The 16,453-nt window shown below is 42.8% G+C and overlaps 1 protein-coding gene across 1 annotated transcript in view; it reads right to left on the reverse strand.

Moving 5' to 3' along the window:
* The window catches only part of CSMD3 (CUB and Sushi multiple domains 3), a 2,596,150-nt gene that overhangs the window by 315,130 nt on the left and 2,264,567 nt on the right, over positions 1-16,453 (reverse strand). Inside the window, exons 51-52 of the mRNA XM_086918068.1 lie at positions 1,756-1,941; positions 940-1,134 (exon numbers count right to left, since the gene is read on the reverse strand). Of these exons, the coding sequence (XP_086774194.1) occupies positions 940-1,134; positions 1,756-1,941 (381 nt within the window). The remainder of the gene's footprint in view (positions 1-939; positions 1,135-1,755; positions 1,942-16,453) is intronic.

Raw genomic sequence — 16,453 nt, forward strand, 5'->3', positions numbered from 1 at the left:
GCCCCAATAATTTCCGATTAAAGCCTCTACGTCCGTCCTCATATATTCATAAACCAGCAATATAACAATACAATAAATGTGCACCTCAACTCTGAAGTCAACTGATCATCATCATCAACAGAAATGCAGGCCAAGCTTATTACCTGAGTATCCTTGATACTTCAAGGATGCAGGCAGAACACAAACCTGCTGAACAAGGAAAGCAGGATAGCATGGCAAATACAACCACACAAGTAAATGAGCGGCACTGAAAGTTAACCATCCACAAATAAGCAAATGAGTAGCATCAAGATACCAACAGTATAATTAATTTTTTAATTACCCAGACAGACCCAAGAATAAAGGGAAACCGGGGATCTGTCGGAAGTATTTTATCTTTATACCCCCTTGCCTTTGATTTATTAAAAGAACTCCCAACACTGTGGTTGAGCCCACCCTGACTTATATGGGTCGGGGTGACCTGATGATAAAGCATGACACCACTAGGGTGTGTCAGGGTAATTAAAACAAAAATAGTTTTTTTTTCCCACATTCATGGTTGGGTTAGGTACAACCTTTCACTAGAGAGTTCTTTCCCTCTTTTGTTATTCTGTCTGCAGGTCCGGACATAGTCAGTCCATCAACACCACTGACCACTGGCTGGTCAATTGGAGTATTCTTTTGTGATATACACCACTTAGGCAGGATGTACTCCGGTTACTGATTAACCTCTCTAACCCTCTAGGTATTGGAATATTTCCAAGAACCCTTTTGTGTTTGCATCTAAGTTGCAGCCTGATTCTGTCCTCACTTCCTTTACTACTTGGCATCTCCATTCACTTCATTCCCCAGAATGTATTACTGACACATAAATCGAAAGTTGACCAGCAAAATAAACCTTTGCGTAGACACAAGCCCTGGGATTTATTAGGCGGCTTTGCGTAGCTCTGATTTACTTACTTTGGCAATGAGGCCTCTCATTTCTCCAGCTCCAGGTTCCATTGGCAAGACATTCAATTGAGGCTGGTCCCAACCGATAGTATCCCGGATCACAGCTGAAAACCACCTTTGTTTTGTACTCATAATGGGAGCCATTAACTATGCGCCACCGTCCATGCTCCAGGATGAAGGAGTTTATGCTTGCACAAGTAACAACTTGAAAAAAGGGGAACAAATGTGTGGTCACCCAGTGTTTAAGAAATAAAGAAAAACATCCATGCTTTAATACCCTGGATCATGTGTTAAGTTTAAGAGGTAGCCCCACAAATGTATCAACATCAATATCTCAATACATGCTGTCAGGTATGAGTCGAGATAGCTGAAAAATGACATGCTTATATCAGCAGCAAGATTTCCATGACACTATGCAAAGGTCGTTAAATTATAGGTATTATATGTATTTTATAGTAGTACAAATGTATTTGTTAAGTAATTCACGCATGCTGCTCATTATCTTTAATTATCATACAAGTACCGTAGCACAATCTCTAGCTAGTTCAACACAAAATACTCGAGATTTATTTCAGGAAAAGGAAAATTAGTTAAATCATCACATTTGATGAATTTCAAAATCCACTTTTAAAGTATGTGGTGATTATGTTGACATGTTTGATCCGGAGGCATTGGACCATGTAACTTTCCTCTGTATCAAACATGAACTATCCAGATGGTTAAATATCAAAACAATAATATTTTGGAACCCGAATGTATCCATAAAAATAGCACATTTCAGCAACTTTTTGAGTAACTGTAATTGAATGTCTGTAGGCTCCTTACCTACGCATCGAGGTGTTTTATTATGATTGCTCCATGTACCATCTGGTTGGCAAACTGCAGTAGTGAGCTCCTTTGAGGATAGTCTGAAGCCGTCGTTGCAAAAATAGGTAACGCTGGTCCCGACCAAGTAGTCCGTCGTTAATATTCCGCCATACAAGGGCGCTTTTGGGACCCCACATGATATAGCTAAAAGTAAACCACAAAATAAAACAATTGCAAGTTCTTGTTTTTTCATTAAATGTTTCATACAAGCAATGGCAATGCCAATAGTTCTGGCTTCAAATGAAAGTTGTATAGTAATGTGAAGAATTACAAGTAAATAGCGTATGGATGGATATGTATTTGTTTGCAAGCAAACAACTGTAGAATAATATAGGTGAAGGTTAACAGGTTTGGTGACAGTTCCACAGTAGAGTCAGCTCAAATCATCCATGTAGGTTAACAATTGTCCTCCTCCTATCCAATCTGCTGACAAACACACCATACATTATCTAGTTATCTGAGACACTTCAATAGCATTGCAATGTTATGGGTGCTCCCTCAAAGTTCAAGCTAAGACACCTGCCTAAATGATCACAGCTGTGTGGAGGTCAAGGACATTTTTTTTTAAGCAGACAACTTCTGCCCAATCAAAACATACACTCCTTGGTCCCAACATGTGAGCGGAGCCGAATATAGTGATGCTCACATAATTGTCTGCCGACAGCTGCGCTGTCAAGCCAGACAATAAATTGGTGATCCATGTTGACAGACAGAAAAAAAGCATTAGCAAATTCAAGAGGTTTGCTGTGAATTTCAGACCGATTGGCTTGGCACAGGCCTGGTGTTAGGCAAGACCTTTTGCTTTCTAATAAAACTATGTGCATAACAGTGTTACTGATAGGGGTATTCAGCCAGGATTCATACATTAGCCTGTTGCTGTGTCATTTCCAGTTTTCATCTAGCCAGTACATCATGCATCATGTGGTAATGGGACAGCACACTTCAGTCAATGACTGACTTCACTATGAGTTACAGCATAATGCCTTTTCACAAGAAGCCCATCCACGTACAAGGTAGACCCCATCTGTGTCAGGGGCTACTATGGTAATGTGTGGATTTTTAAACCCAAAACATATTTCTGCCATTAGCAAAGGATGCTTTTTAGATTGATGAGAGCGCGGCTGCTTCCCCAATTATAACGTTTTGCAATAAGCATGACAGGACAAAACAAGACATTCCAAAGCCAAAAGTCTTGTGGCCAAAGGCTTTGCCAATGCCTGTTGCACATGTTAAAACCATCTGGGCTAAGGTTAACCAGGTCAGTGCCCCCCACGCTTAGCCAACCAAAAAGTACACATTCTTCAACATGCAAATGACATGGTTATCCTAGATCATTACCGCATACAGAGACCATTTAATGTCCTTGCTCGCTATTTCACAGGAAGAGCCATCATGATCAGCCTAACCAAACCCATGATTTTTTGGCTGGAAAAAGATTTTTAAAAAATGGGCCTGGCATTTTGAAGGATCACACCTAGATTGTATGAAAAGCTTTATATATCTGGTGGGTGTACCTGTACGAAAGGGGCGCCAATGTGCACAAAATGAAGCTTTAAAGATGAAGCGCCTAAATAGAACTTGGCTTGCCCAAATCTTGGAGCACTATTTACATTCATGGGATGTAAAGTGAAGCCCACACTCTCATAGGGAGCCATATGTTCAAAGTTCAACTATCTGACTTCCTGGATAAACAGCATTGCGCGCAGCATTATCTGTCACCTGTTTCCACTCCTGGTTTGTATTAGCCAAGCACATACGAACATGTCAATGAATGCAAAAATTCTATTGGTGGGTCAAGATTTGCGGGTCTGAAAGAAAAAGGAACATAGCAGTTAGGCAGCAGAGCTCCAACCCCTGGGCCCCTTGCCAATCTATTTGTGTCTGCATCTCCCCAACATGGCAAAGCATGAACCTCTGAGGCTGGTTTGATACCACTAAGATGTTACTGGTAAGGATGCTGGAACAGAGAAAAGAGCAACCAATGTAGATTGTGTGCTAGGTCAGAGAATCTCTTCTGCATGTAATATGCATTTGGGAAATGCTCAAACCCATGAGGCAAAATTGCTTACGCCCAATGTTCTGAATATCAGATAATGTCGGGACTCTTTTCACTTTTGTTTGAAAGGGGATTGTGTCAGCTCTCAGGCCATTTTCTTCGACTCATGAAAGCGGTTGCAGTACACCATCAACAGGCAGCAGCTTCAGTCCTGCACCATGAGTTGCCTTAAAGAGCTTAAAAGACCCAGAAAGATAGAAACTAAGAGATATATCGACCAGATCTCATCCTGGAGCACTAAGCACATTCCTTTGAGTCTGTGGTTTTGGGACAGCCTGCGCACTTTACTAGGGCAGGGGCAGGTACAATAATAGGAATTATGGAATCCTTAGAGAAAGTCATATCAGATGATCTGTTTTTAAATTAGGGTTTTAATGTTTTTCAAATGCAAGGTCTAGGAGCTGACCTGCATCAGTAAGCTTTTCAGGGAAGGAAGGGTGAGGCTCAGCAAGCTACCCTGGATGAACATCTCAGAGAAATATTTGATGTAATGATTTCAACAAAATGAACATTCTTAATAAATTTGATTAGATTCGGATTTCACCTCATTAGAGTCCGTTTAACATCCAAAAACAGTACTAGACTACTGAAAGATGACCAGTGATCTTTTGCATAGGACATTCCATAGCGTGGCAACACAGGGCACTGCAATTTTAGTAACTTTTGATCCATTTTAACAACCGGTGGTTTGTCATTCTGCAAATGTATTTCAACTCATTATGCAAATTGCTCAGCAATCTGTAGTTTCACAACCAACGATGGGCAGTGGCAGCAGTTTTGTTGTGCCAGTGGTAATAAGATCCCACTGCAACAAGGAACAACTTAGTGCCCGTGTTAGATTTGGGGGTCTCTAGTTGGCACAGGTAGGTACTTGTGAAAAATAGGGACCCTTGCCTCTAGTCAGGATAAGGGGGTAGACTCCTAAAACAACCCCTGCTCACCCTGTTGGTAGCTTGGCACAAGCAGACAGGCTTATCTCAGAGGCAGTATGTAAAGCATTTGAGAACACATACAGTAATCCAGTGACAACACTACAGATGGACACTACACAGTTGTATGTTAAAAATAAGTATTCTTCATATAGATTTAACACAAGACCTTAAACAACAAAAATCCACAATACTGTACTTAAGATTGTAGAATTAGCTTAGTTCTCTTTAGATCTTAAACTGCAACACTTTGAGTCAATGTACCTTAGGATGCAACAAGCAGGGCAACGAAAATGTTGCAAGGATGGTGATGCGTTGATTCCTTACTGCATTTCCCGGGCGATGCGGCGAACAACGCCATGATGCAATGAAATTTTGGTGCAAAGAAATAAAGACATCATTTTCTTTCTGATCCGGCACGCTTCTCAGATGTTGCAAGGAGTCTCAACTCGATGCATCAGCTGCAGCAGTGACACCCTTGTCCCATGAGCGACAACAGAGGCTTTGGCGGTGACACTCTTGTCCGACGATGCGAGACGCTTCCACTCGATGTTGCAGCTGCTTCAATGACACCCTTGTTCCGTGATGAGATCGACAGTGGCTAGATGGCAGCACGCTTCTCCGTGGATGCAAGGCGCTTATCTTGATGCGGTGCAATGCAACAGCTACAGGTGCAACATCCACGATGCGACGCCAGCCGCTGCGATGGCGACACGCTTCTTCTTCGTTGCAAAACGCTTCCAGCTCCTTGCGACATGCAATCCCTCAGAAGGCCCCAAAACCGCAGCAGGCACTTCCAAAGAACTCTTGGGGAGCTGGGGTTGATGTCTGGTATCCCTGAGACTTCAACAGGATGCAAGCTCTTCTCTCAAACCCTTGAAGATCCTTTAAAAGTTTTATAAAGTACACATAGTTCCTTCCTCCTTTCTTTGGCAGTCAGGCAACCACTGCAGGCCAATCCCCCCAAGCAGCACTTCAGCTTAGGGATAGTCTTTCCTCAGTTTTTTCTGGTTCCACTCCTCAGCAAAGGTTTCTTCTCGTTATCCAAAAGTGATCTAAATTCTTGGGATCAGGGTCCCACTATTTATACCCCAAAAACCTTTGTCCTCTGAGGGCAGAGGGGCCTTTGCCTATTCCAAATTATTAGGACCTGCCACACACACACCAGGGCATGCCCTACCTTATACTTACATGCACCCTGCCCTTGAGCCTACCCTAGGGGTGCCTGATATGAAGAAAAGGGAAGGTTTAGGGACTGGCAAGTGGGTGCACTTCAGTCAGCATGGCAGTACCAGACTGCACACAGGCTCTGCAATGGCAAGCCTTAGACACACTTTTACAGGCTGCTTCTGTGGGTGGCACAACCAGTGCTGTAAGACCACCAGCAGCATTTGGTTTACAAGCCCTGGGCCCTCCTGGTGCACTGTACTAGGGTCTGACAGTTAAACCAAACCAGCCAATCATGGAAAACACTAATCCGTACATTATTTTACAATAGGGAGCCCTTGCACTGTGGCACTGGACAGCAGTGACACAGTGCCCAAAGCATTTAACACCAGCACAAACACATGAGGCAACAGCAAAAATGGAAGGGAGACCAACGCCAAGGTGCCAGGTCTTACAGCCCGATAGGCATGTTAGTGCTATTTCGAAGTTATCCTCTCTGTCCCTCCCTCTGAAATGATCCTTTCTCAACAGAATATTCCTATCTAGCTGGCCCACCAAAATTAAATATGTCACATCCTGATCCAGGCTGCAGTCCCTCTGGTCACCTATCTGCAGTATTCATTGCCCCGGATGCTATCTTGCATGCCAACAAATAGTTTTCATGAGAAGGTGCTGTTGTCCCATCTCCCATCCACCTTTTTGTTATAAGTCAGAATTTCACAATTTTCCACAATTGCATACATGTGAAAAATGCCCATACCTCTGGTCTGCATCAACAAATAATTGTTAAAAGAGCACGTTCTGAACAATGTTCATTCTTACATGCCTAATGATAGCTGGATTCTATTTTGAGATACCGTCATTTGATTTTCTCTTGCAGCTCACACTCACTGATTGAAAAGAAAGCTTTACATGCTGCATGATGACAAAAATAGAAGTGTATAGAGCTAAATCAACAGACTTCTTCATTGGAAAGAAGGCCAAATGCAACTACATCCAATAGAGAACCTGATACAACATCCAATCATAAAAGGAGTGCCCCTATAATTGGTCCTGAGAGTGGCATATTCAGTCAGCACCTATTTACAGTATGCTGCAGCCTACTCATCCTTCTGTTTAAAAATATCCTGTGGATGCAATTAAAGGCATAGAGAGAAGCAGGTTCTATTAGAAGGTGGATTATTAACTGGGGTGCATGAGAGTTCACCACAAAGAAAAAAATTTACAAACCTGTAGGGTAAAACATAGTTTCAATAATTTAAACTTGGGCTCACCCTCTGGTAGCTGTGACAGAGAGCAGACAGATTAAACCAATTTAGAAAAATAAAGAAGATAATGACAAGAAAAAGCGGTGAGACGGGGTGGGGTGTATTAAACAGACGACAACGAAGGAATATTAACCCCTTGGCCGCTGCGGTAATTCCGCCGCGGCGCTGGGGGGAGGGGGGTCACGCGCCGTCACCTTGCTTGTGACGGAACCACTCCGTCACGAGCCACGGGCGCGCTGTGCTCATGATGGAGTGGTTCCATCACGGCCCCGCCCGCTCATTAACTCAGCCACGCAGGCGCGGAATTGATGGAGCATAGGCGGACCGGCCGCGGCGTGATGGAACCACTCCGTCATCAGCACAGCGCGCCCGTGGCTCGTGATGGAGTAGTTCCGTCATGAGCACGGAACGGGTTAAATGAATAATACATTTTCCCTCATTGTCGTCGTCAGTCGAGTCCACCACCCACCCGCCCCTCTGCTCCACCAATCTTATCTGCATACCCCGCTCCAGGTTAATGACTAAAATTACACCAAAACTGGTCAAATCCAATTAGGGGTCCTGTCAATATGAATTCTTCAAGATTTAATAAAAAGAATGCCAAGAAAACCAAAAAGACAATCAGTAGTCACTGTTTGTGGTTAACTGGTGCCTAGGCACAATTTCAACGAAACTGCGATGAAGTGCAGGTAAAAAATACCAAGCGGGTTCATCCCAGTCAAAGATTTTACCTTTTGACTCAGTCTACAAAATGAAACTCAAGACTTTGAGTGGGCATGGTTGTAGGCTGTCGCACAGGCGGTTTTGACGGCAAAAGCTCAAAGGGGGAGCAATTGAAATTTCACAGCCACTAATGTCCTAGCATCATGCAGATACATTTCATGCCTTCGCCCAAACAGGATTTTTACCTTTTAACTTAGTTTATTTATGGTGCTAAAATTCATCCAGTGGGGTAAGCCTAAAGCTGTATCTGATGATGTGACTTTGAAGTCAAACATTTTTCCTCGAGGTCCAACTGACACTCTGCAGGTCTCGGAAGTCTAAACGTCCTAACTTTTTTAACATTCTGGGGCAGCTCCTCTTGGTCACTTCTGAGGTTCGGAAAACATTAGAGGCAGCACCTACTGTACAGTTGCTACTTTACAGGTGGGTACTTTAGGAACAAGAAATCTTGGCACATATTGTGTCTCCACACAGGTCCCAAACAATGCCTACAGTTCTTTTTCAGGGAGTGTTCTGATCAGTTGTGTGTGATGTGCCACCTTTTTAGCTTCCTTGGCCAGTATGTGGGTGTGACCTCTGGACACTGCATAACCAATGAGAAAAGAGATGCCAAGGGCAACCATTATCACTTTTGCAGCAAGTCCTGTTTGCCTTACTACAGGCTATCCCCAGTATACCATTCTGAGGCAAATCTAACATAGCAGAGTCTTTCTGCCCCCCTGAAGACAGCTTTTGTGCCGGCGAGGGGTGAGCTAAGGGAGATGAGAAGTCCTCTACTCCTCAATTACATCAAACTATTTCTGGGGCCAGCTCCCTCACTGGTGACAAACGTGCTACACGGTGCTTACAGTAGAAAATACTTCTCTTCTCTACACTTAACTGTGAATGGGCAGGCGCACCATGGTCCCTTTCAATTTCATGCAGTTCCTAAACCCTCCCCAACAGCCTGTCCTGAAATGATATTTGTTATATATCTCTCATCCATGTTTTCCTGTGCAAAGGCCTAAGTCATTGTTTCTGCTCTGGAAATAGTTTAACACATCAGTTTGAGGAAGCACTGGCAGTGTCATGTGCCAGCAGGTTGATGCTGATTAGCTTACTGCAGGCTCAGGCAGGTGAAGTATAACTTTTTGAAAGTCGCTTTTCCTAAATATTCACTAAAAATGTCATGTTACCAATTAATATGATTTTTAATAATTATTAACTATTGTGGTTTTTATTCACCTCTGTAGCTTATCTCAAACCCAAGGGTAACAGGCTTATGAATGTATTCTTCGCTTTAGTTCTTCTCATATGGCAGCTACAGCCCTTTATAGCAAAAAGCTTTTGGGGGCTTATATCTGCATGTACATAACAACATTTAATTTTTGCTTGTACCACGTTTAATCTATCTATCTGTCTATCTATCAATCTATCTATCTATCTATCTATCTATCTATCTATCTATCTATCTATCTATCTATCTATCTATCTGTCTGTCTATGTATCTATCTTTGCAACTCTAGCTGACTGTCTTTGTGTCTATTTAACAGTTTTATCTGCTTCTATATCTATCTGCGTATCGTCTTGTCTAGCTACCTGACTGTCTATCTTCCTGTCTGTCTACCGGTCTATCAACCAGTCTCTATGTACCTGTCTGTCTGTCTCTGTCTATTTATACACCTACACAACCCTCTCTATCTGTGCAAACCTCTCTATGTATGCAATCCTTTCTATCAATCTATTTATCTTTGCAACTATCTCTATCTATGCAAACATTTATCTATCTATGTAACACTATTAGTGTATGCCACACTATGTATTTTTCTTTGCAACCCTCTCTGTTTATTTAGCTTTTCAACCTCCTCTATTTTTCGTTTCACTTATCTCCATCTATTTTATAAAGATCAATACAAACTTTTCAAAAAGCATTAGCAAAAGCAAGAGCCTGGCAGCCACTGCCGGAGCAATTAGCTTTTTTAGGTCTGGTGTTAGCCATGACAATTTTGTTTACCAAATGATGTGTGTAACATGTTCGTTATATGGGTTTTTAGCCAGACTTCATCCTTTAGTCTTTTGTTGTGTCATTCACATTTTATTTCCATCCACTCCAGCATGCATCAAAAGGCAATGGGTCAGCTCAGTTCAGCCATTGGCTGACTTCACTAAGAGTTACGGCATGCTGGCCTCTCATAAGGAGTACCTTCTCACACTAAATAGCTACCTTCAGAGTCAGTGTGAGAATAGCTACCTTCAGTGTCAGTGACAACTATGGAGACCAAAAAAACATGCCTTTGCTTATAGCCAATGTGTTTTTTTTCTGTTTTTTAGATTGATGAGGGCACACCAGGTCAACAGCAATAAAGGCTTGCAAAAACCATGAATGGAAAAAAAACAAAAGGCTGGCAGACAGCGCCAGACCACATTGGCTTTGCCAGTGCTTGTTTTAACTGTAATTTGTTCCCTACTTCCAGCGCCTAACTGGCCATTTATCCTATTAGGTATGTCCTTAAGGGACCGGAGACATTGAGGGTGGGTTCTGAAGGTCGTGGGGAGGCTGCTGTTTCTTCAGTCTCTTGCTCACCTCCGCCAGGTTGGTAACAGCAGGCACTGCAGGAATTTCAGGAGAGAGGGAAGAGAGGAGAGAACAGAGAATGGATGGATGGAACTAGGAAAGGAAGGAAGGGAGCGGGGCTAGTCTGAACATTTTGACCAGGCGTGTTTTTGATTCTCCTTCCGACCATGTCCATTTCTCACACTGCTGCTAGTCACAATACTTAGATGGAGCTGCTATCGCCACTTAGTCGATAACATTTGTTTTTAATTTTTTTGATCAATTATACATTTTCACAAAGTTATCACGTATTGCAAATAATCCCACACGGCATTTCCTCGTCTACATCTATCGTAAACCGAAAGGCCCTTTGAGGTGAAATCCCATAGTGAGTAAAATCGATGCAAGGTTCAACAGGGGAAGCGGAAAGGACTCATAATGTCAATGTAAAGCCACACAAAAGCTTTTGCATGTTTTTTTATCACTACAAAGTTGTCACTTCTAATAGGTATTTATATTTAACGGTTTAATGATAATTTTATTTTGGACTAAAACGGGTCTTCAGTGGCAAAACTTTCAACCTGCTTATAAAAATCTTAAAGCAGAAACTGCTGTTTTCTGTTGCAACTGCATTCCGAATATGCCACATTTGTTCCTCAAAGGCATATCTCTTTAATCCCCTGCAGAAAACGCTTAATATGTGCTTTTAAAAATTGTCCAGAGCCGGAATAAAGCTCAGAGCATGCCTGCTGGGTCCGAAAACAAGTCTCGAGCGTGCAGCAACGTTTTATAGGGTAAGTTACAAGAGACAAGTGTATTTTATAGCGAGACAAGTAAACAGTTTTTCTACATGTCCTTGGACCATAAAAAACATCCCTCTTGGCAAAATAAAATAGTTGATAGTCATCTGTGATAGAGTGAAGCAATAAGTAAGTGGAATTAAGGCTTCAATTCCATTTTCTCACTACCTCTTCCATTAGCAATGCGAAGGAAGCCGTTGCTTTCTTGTACCATGCGCCTGAAAAACATTTCTTCCTAAAAACACATCATAATAAGTAAAGGAAAGGGTTGGTTGTTGCATTGTCAGGGTTCATGTGGCATGGTTTGTGGGATTACCTGTAATTTAACATTTTCTGTATGTTTAATACCGAGCGTCACAGTTTGTAGAAAGTAACATATGGACATATGGAAAATGGACATGGAGCAATTAGAGAAGGAATCATCAATTTGTACCCTGGGGAGAACAGCAGTTATTCAAATGCAGAGAACATGGCTCTCCTCACACCTCTGTAACGCACAGCAGCTTGTCCATGTAAGTACTGCCAGACTGCATTGATTGCCTGCTGCCTTATTACCTCAAAGAACCACCACTTTTCTACCAACATTCTTTTTCTGCACAGACATCCTCAGTTACTTTTTTTCCACCAAAGAACCAAAATTCAGAAGAATTATAATGCATAAACTAGATCTGAGAATTTCATCAACACAAGCTCTGGCTTACCTTCATCCAAGCATGGATATCAAGTGGCTACCTCAAACTGAACGCAACTAAAACTTATTTCTGAACACCAATTACCAGACAATTTCCAATCCAAGCACAGTTTGCCAAAATGAAGCTGGCTGGTTTAATGCCCTAAACTCTATACTAAATTAGTTGGATTCACCATAAGAAGCTATTCCACCTTCAAAATACACATCTCAAAGAATACCAAAAGAGCTTGCCACTAGCTGTCACTTATCTGCAGAATAACACTCTTCCTGCCCAAATCAGGGTTCACAATTCTGTTCAAGTCCTGGCCCTATCCTTGCTTTATCGAAGCAGTGCCTTTCTCACTGGAGTCCAAGTACTCACTGGTATCTGTGCCTCCATGATAGCATCACATTAGGGAATCCCACACTCTTCTACCTAACTTGTCAATGTAGATGTTCATTCACACCCAGATTGAAATGTACCTGCTGAATTTATGAGCCTTTACCATCTAGAGCTGCTACGACATTACTTACAAGCTAACAATGACCTCCACATAAGCCTAATGAAGAGAAAATATAGATCTACACACCAGTTTGATGTTCCTTCTTGTTTTATGTGTCCAGCAAATCAGACCCCACCAATCAGCGGTCAGAGCTCCAGTGCTTCTCAGCTCCAACTCCACTTTACTTCATAGCATAACTGTTAGACCTGGCACAATTGGTGTGGGTCTCCCTTCCATTCTTGCTGTTGTCTCATGTGTTTTTGCTGGTGTTAGCTGCTCAGAGCACTGTGCCACTGCCAACCAGTGCCACAGTGCAAGTGCTCCCTACATAAAAATGTCTACATTGATTGGTTTCCATGATTGGCTTATTTGGTTTACTGTCAGTCCCTAGTACAGTGCACCAGGAGTGCCAGGGCTTGTAAATACAAATGCTGCTGGTGGGCTTTTCTGTTTATGTTGGCGTTAGGACTCTGGGAATTTTGCCACTGCTATTCAGTGCAAAAGTACATGTGCTCTCTCCTTTAATCTTGATTTTCTTGGTATGGTTGGTCTACACCTGTTCGACATATTTTATTCATCCATAAGTCTCATGTACAGTAGTATCCCATATGCCCAGGGCCTGTAAATTAAATACTACTTGTGAGCCTGCAGTGCTGCTTGTGCCACCCGCAGAAGTAGCCTTTCAAACCTGTTTCAGGCCTCTGCTGCTGCAGGGCATGCATGCTCAGTTTACTGCCACATTGACTTGGCATTTAAAGTTGCTTGCCAAGCCTGAAACTCCCCTTTTCCTACATATAGGTCACCCCTAAGGTAGGCTCCAGATAGCCTTATGGGCAGGGTGCTGTGTAGGTAAAAGGTAGGACATTTGCCTTCATTGGATGGCATGTCCTGGTAGTGACAAACAACCTACTTTGTTTCTCACTGCTGTGAGGCTGAGCCTCTCATAGCTTTTCATTGGGAATTCCCCAATATATTTTTCAGTGGTAATTTATGATCTGGAAGGAGTAGCGTTACGATGTTTGGTATGTTTGGAATAGTGGTGATAAATCCTGCTTATTGATGAATGTGGATTTTTCGTTACTATTTTAGAAATTCCACTTTTAGAAAGTGGGCATTTTTATGTACTAATGACTCTTTGTGCTTTGCATCCTGACTCCAATTCAAATCTTGAGTAGAGTGACACCTGGGCGTGTACATACTTTCCAGCTGGCCAACACACAGGAAGGGTTGTGTTTAACAGAGTTGCATCTGCATTCATCTGCGAACTGAATGGTCTTCCTGGGCTGGAAGAGCGAGCGGTGTTGACACTTTGCATTTGTATAGGTTGTTTCATGCCCTCACACAAAGGGCTTGGTTATCCCATATTGATGTCTGGAGCAAGAGCTGGAATTAAATGGGGTTGATGTGCACTTCTAAAGTTCTTTTGTAGTTACCTCGAAATCAAAGATATTTTGAGTACAAGGTCTATGACCCCAAGTTTTTAAACATTGCGTGAGACATGTGAACAGACGCTGATGGCTCTACATTCTGCACCTTGCCAGGAGGAACTGCTGGGCTGTCAGGAGAAACCACCACTAGGATTTTGCTTTGTTGTGCTGACCTGCTAAGAAGGATTGCCTCTTCACCTACAAAGGACCCTCTTTACTGGACTGCTGCCTGCACTCCTGCTTTGTTGCCCCCCAGTGATCTCCTAGGACTTGGTTGCCTGCATTGTGTGATTGAAAAGTTAGCATGTGCCGAGGCAGAAATCACTGCCAACTGCCACGACCCACTCCAAGAGGGGCCCCAGAGATGCAGAGAGCATGGCTGAGGGAAGATGAGTGGTGCAGAGCCATGTCTGTGGCTCCCTCTGTGGTGCTGGCAATGGGGCCCTGATAAGGAAAGTGAAAAGGTCGCTGACACCTCATGCCTCATAATGCCCGGATCCGGGACCCAGCACCCACAGAGGCATTGAGGAGTGAGTTGGGTCTGGAAGTGTAGTGAGGCTCCCGCCCTCGCGCTGACAGTTCTGGTGGCCTTACCAAGAGCAGCTCCAGTGTTGCAGGACCATGGGCACACTACTTGCAGCTACTGTTTTCCCTGGAGGGACACACGCTTTCCTGTGGGCAAGTGCATTGATGTGTGCTCCCCAATGTCTTTGAGCACTTGGGGGAGCACCGGATCTGGTCCCAAAGATGGGGTGAGACCACAACGTAGTCCCCCGCTTCGTGTATCTAGGGATTTCCCTGAAAACATCAGAATCCCCATAGTAAGAATGCAGGTGTTCTTTTGCCGACAGTTGGGGGACAATTTACCATAGAGATTATAATAAAACTGCAAGGGCACTGTACCTCAGGGTTCTGTACAGTGGTGGGTGATATTTGGGAATTTACGGATCTACCCCTACACCATACTGCAGTACCCGCAAAGTATTTATGGTTGTAATCATGGTGAATCATATGCTTTCTTGCTTTAGCCATTACATGCTGCTTTTTATGCCCTGAATGTATGGATATATGTTATTTTGAAACTTATACTGTCAGGATACGTATTATTTCAGGAGTTGCATTTACATGGACAGTGATGGTGTTCTTCACAACGTTTTGGTGATGTGTGCAACATATAAGTCTTTATCGTAATGCACTAATTGTGATATTTTGACAATTGCCTAGTTGGCAAAGTGATTATTGGTTTATGTGGTTTTGGTCCATGTTAACATGCAATACAGAAACATATGTTTGTTATAAAATACTGTGTGGAGTCTCTTTTTGTGGTGTGCTTAGTGTGTCACTGGTGTGTGTTTTGTGCAAACGCTTTACACATGGCCCCTGGAATAAGCCTGACTGCTCTGCCAAGCTACCTAGGGGGTGAGCTGGGGTTATCTTGGGTGTGTAACAACCTTACCCTGACCAGAGTGGTGGCTTCTGCCTGGCTTAGGTGCATACCCTAGCTAACTAGAAAGCCCTTTTCTAACACCTTCATAAAAAAGAACACAAGTACTCATGGCCTCTTCATGCTCAAACGCATGAACTGTAATAAAAAAGAGACCAGTAGATAAGCACGCTCATTGAATGTGCTCATGGTCTGGAACATAATCCCTTTGCATATCAGACTCACTACTTCCTTCATCAGGCCTATAAAATAAAAACAAAGATTACGACATTAACCTTTCTTTGCATAGTATAAAATTCTGAACTATTCTTTTGAAACCACATTTAGCTCAGGAGGGTTAACACTTCACTTTCCATTACTCTAAAGTTGTGTTTGAGGAATAAGTATAAACACATACATACATATTCAACAGACCAAATAGGATGATAAGTAGGTGCGGTATTTGCCATAAATGCGTCTAATACGACTTAGAAAACAGACGCCCTTATGGATACAACAAACACTGTCAGTAGTGCACACCATAATGAACATGTGTGCCCTGCATAGAATACACCACTACTGCCTTCTTAAGTATACCAATTCAACACCCCAGCTCTCCTCCTATCCCATAATCACACCTAATGGAGTGGCAAATGCTAAGCTACCTGCTCTTAGAAGAGACACAGCTGGGCACTACATTCCTGAAATGTATCTATCTTTGTAATTCCACCTGACATACATGACTAGAAATATTTTAAACAGGTATGTTAAGGAAACGTGACATTATTCAAAGGTTTCCCAAAGCAAAAGACGTATGAAACTCGGGCAACCATAGGGGGCACACTTACAGCAAGGATGTATTGAACTAAAACGAATAGGACAGAAGTACAGACAAGTTGTCTTCTACTTTTGCCGGAAAAAAAAGGCTGCACGGAACCGGAGATGCACAGTAACCCCCAAATCAAGAATATATTCATGAGCATCGAGATGTCTGGCCGAACAACACACCCCACTGCCATAGCCGCAAAATCTCAATGAGAGCCTCTAGTCTGACAGGACGTTTGCCACAGAAATCAGCATCACAACTGGCCACAGGTACTCCCTAATCCACTACATTATTGTATGCACCGTGAAAAAGCGGCGTCAGGAAAGCTTGA

This window comes from Lissotriton vulgaris, chromosome 4_1 (assembly GCF_964263255.1).
Source record: "Lissotriton vulgaris chromosome 4_1, aLisVul1.2, whole genome shotgun sequence".
Lineage (NCBI taxonomy): Eukaryota > Metazoa > Chordata > Amphibia > Caudata > Salamandridae > Lissotriton > Lissotriton vulgaris.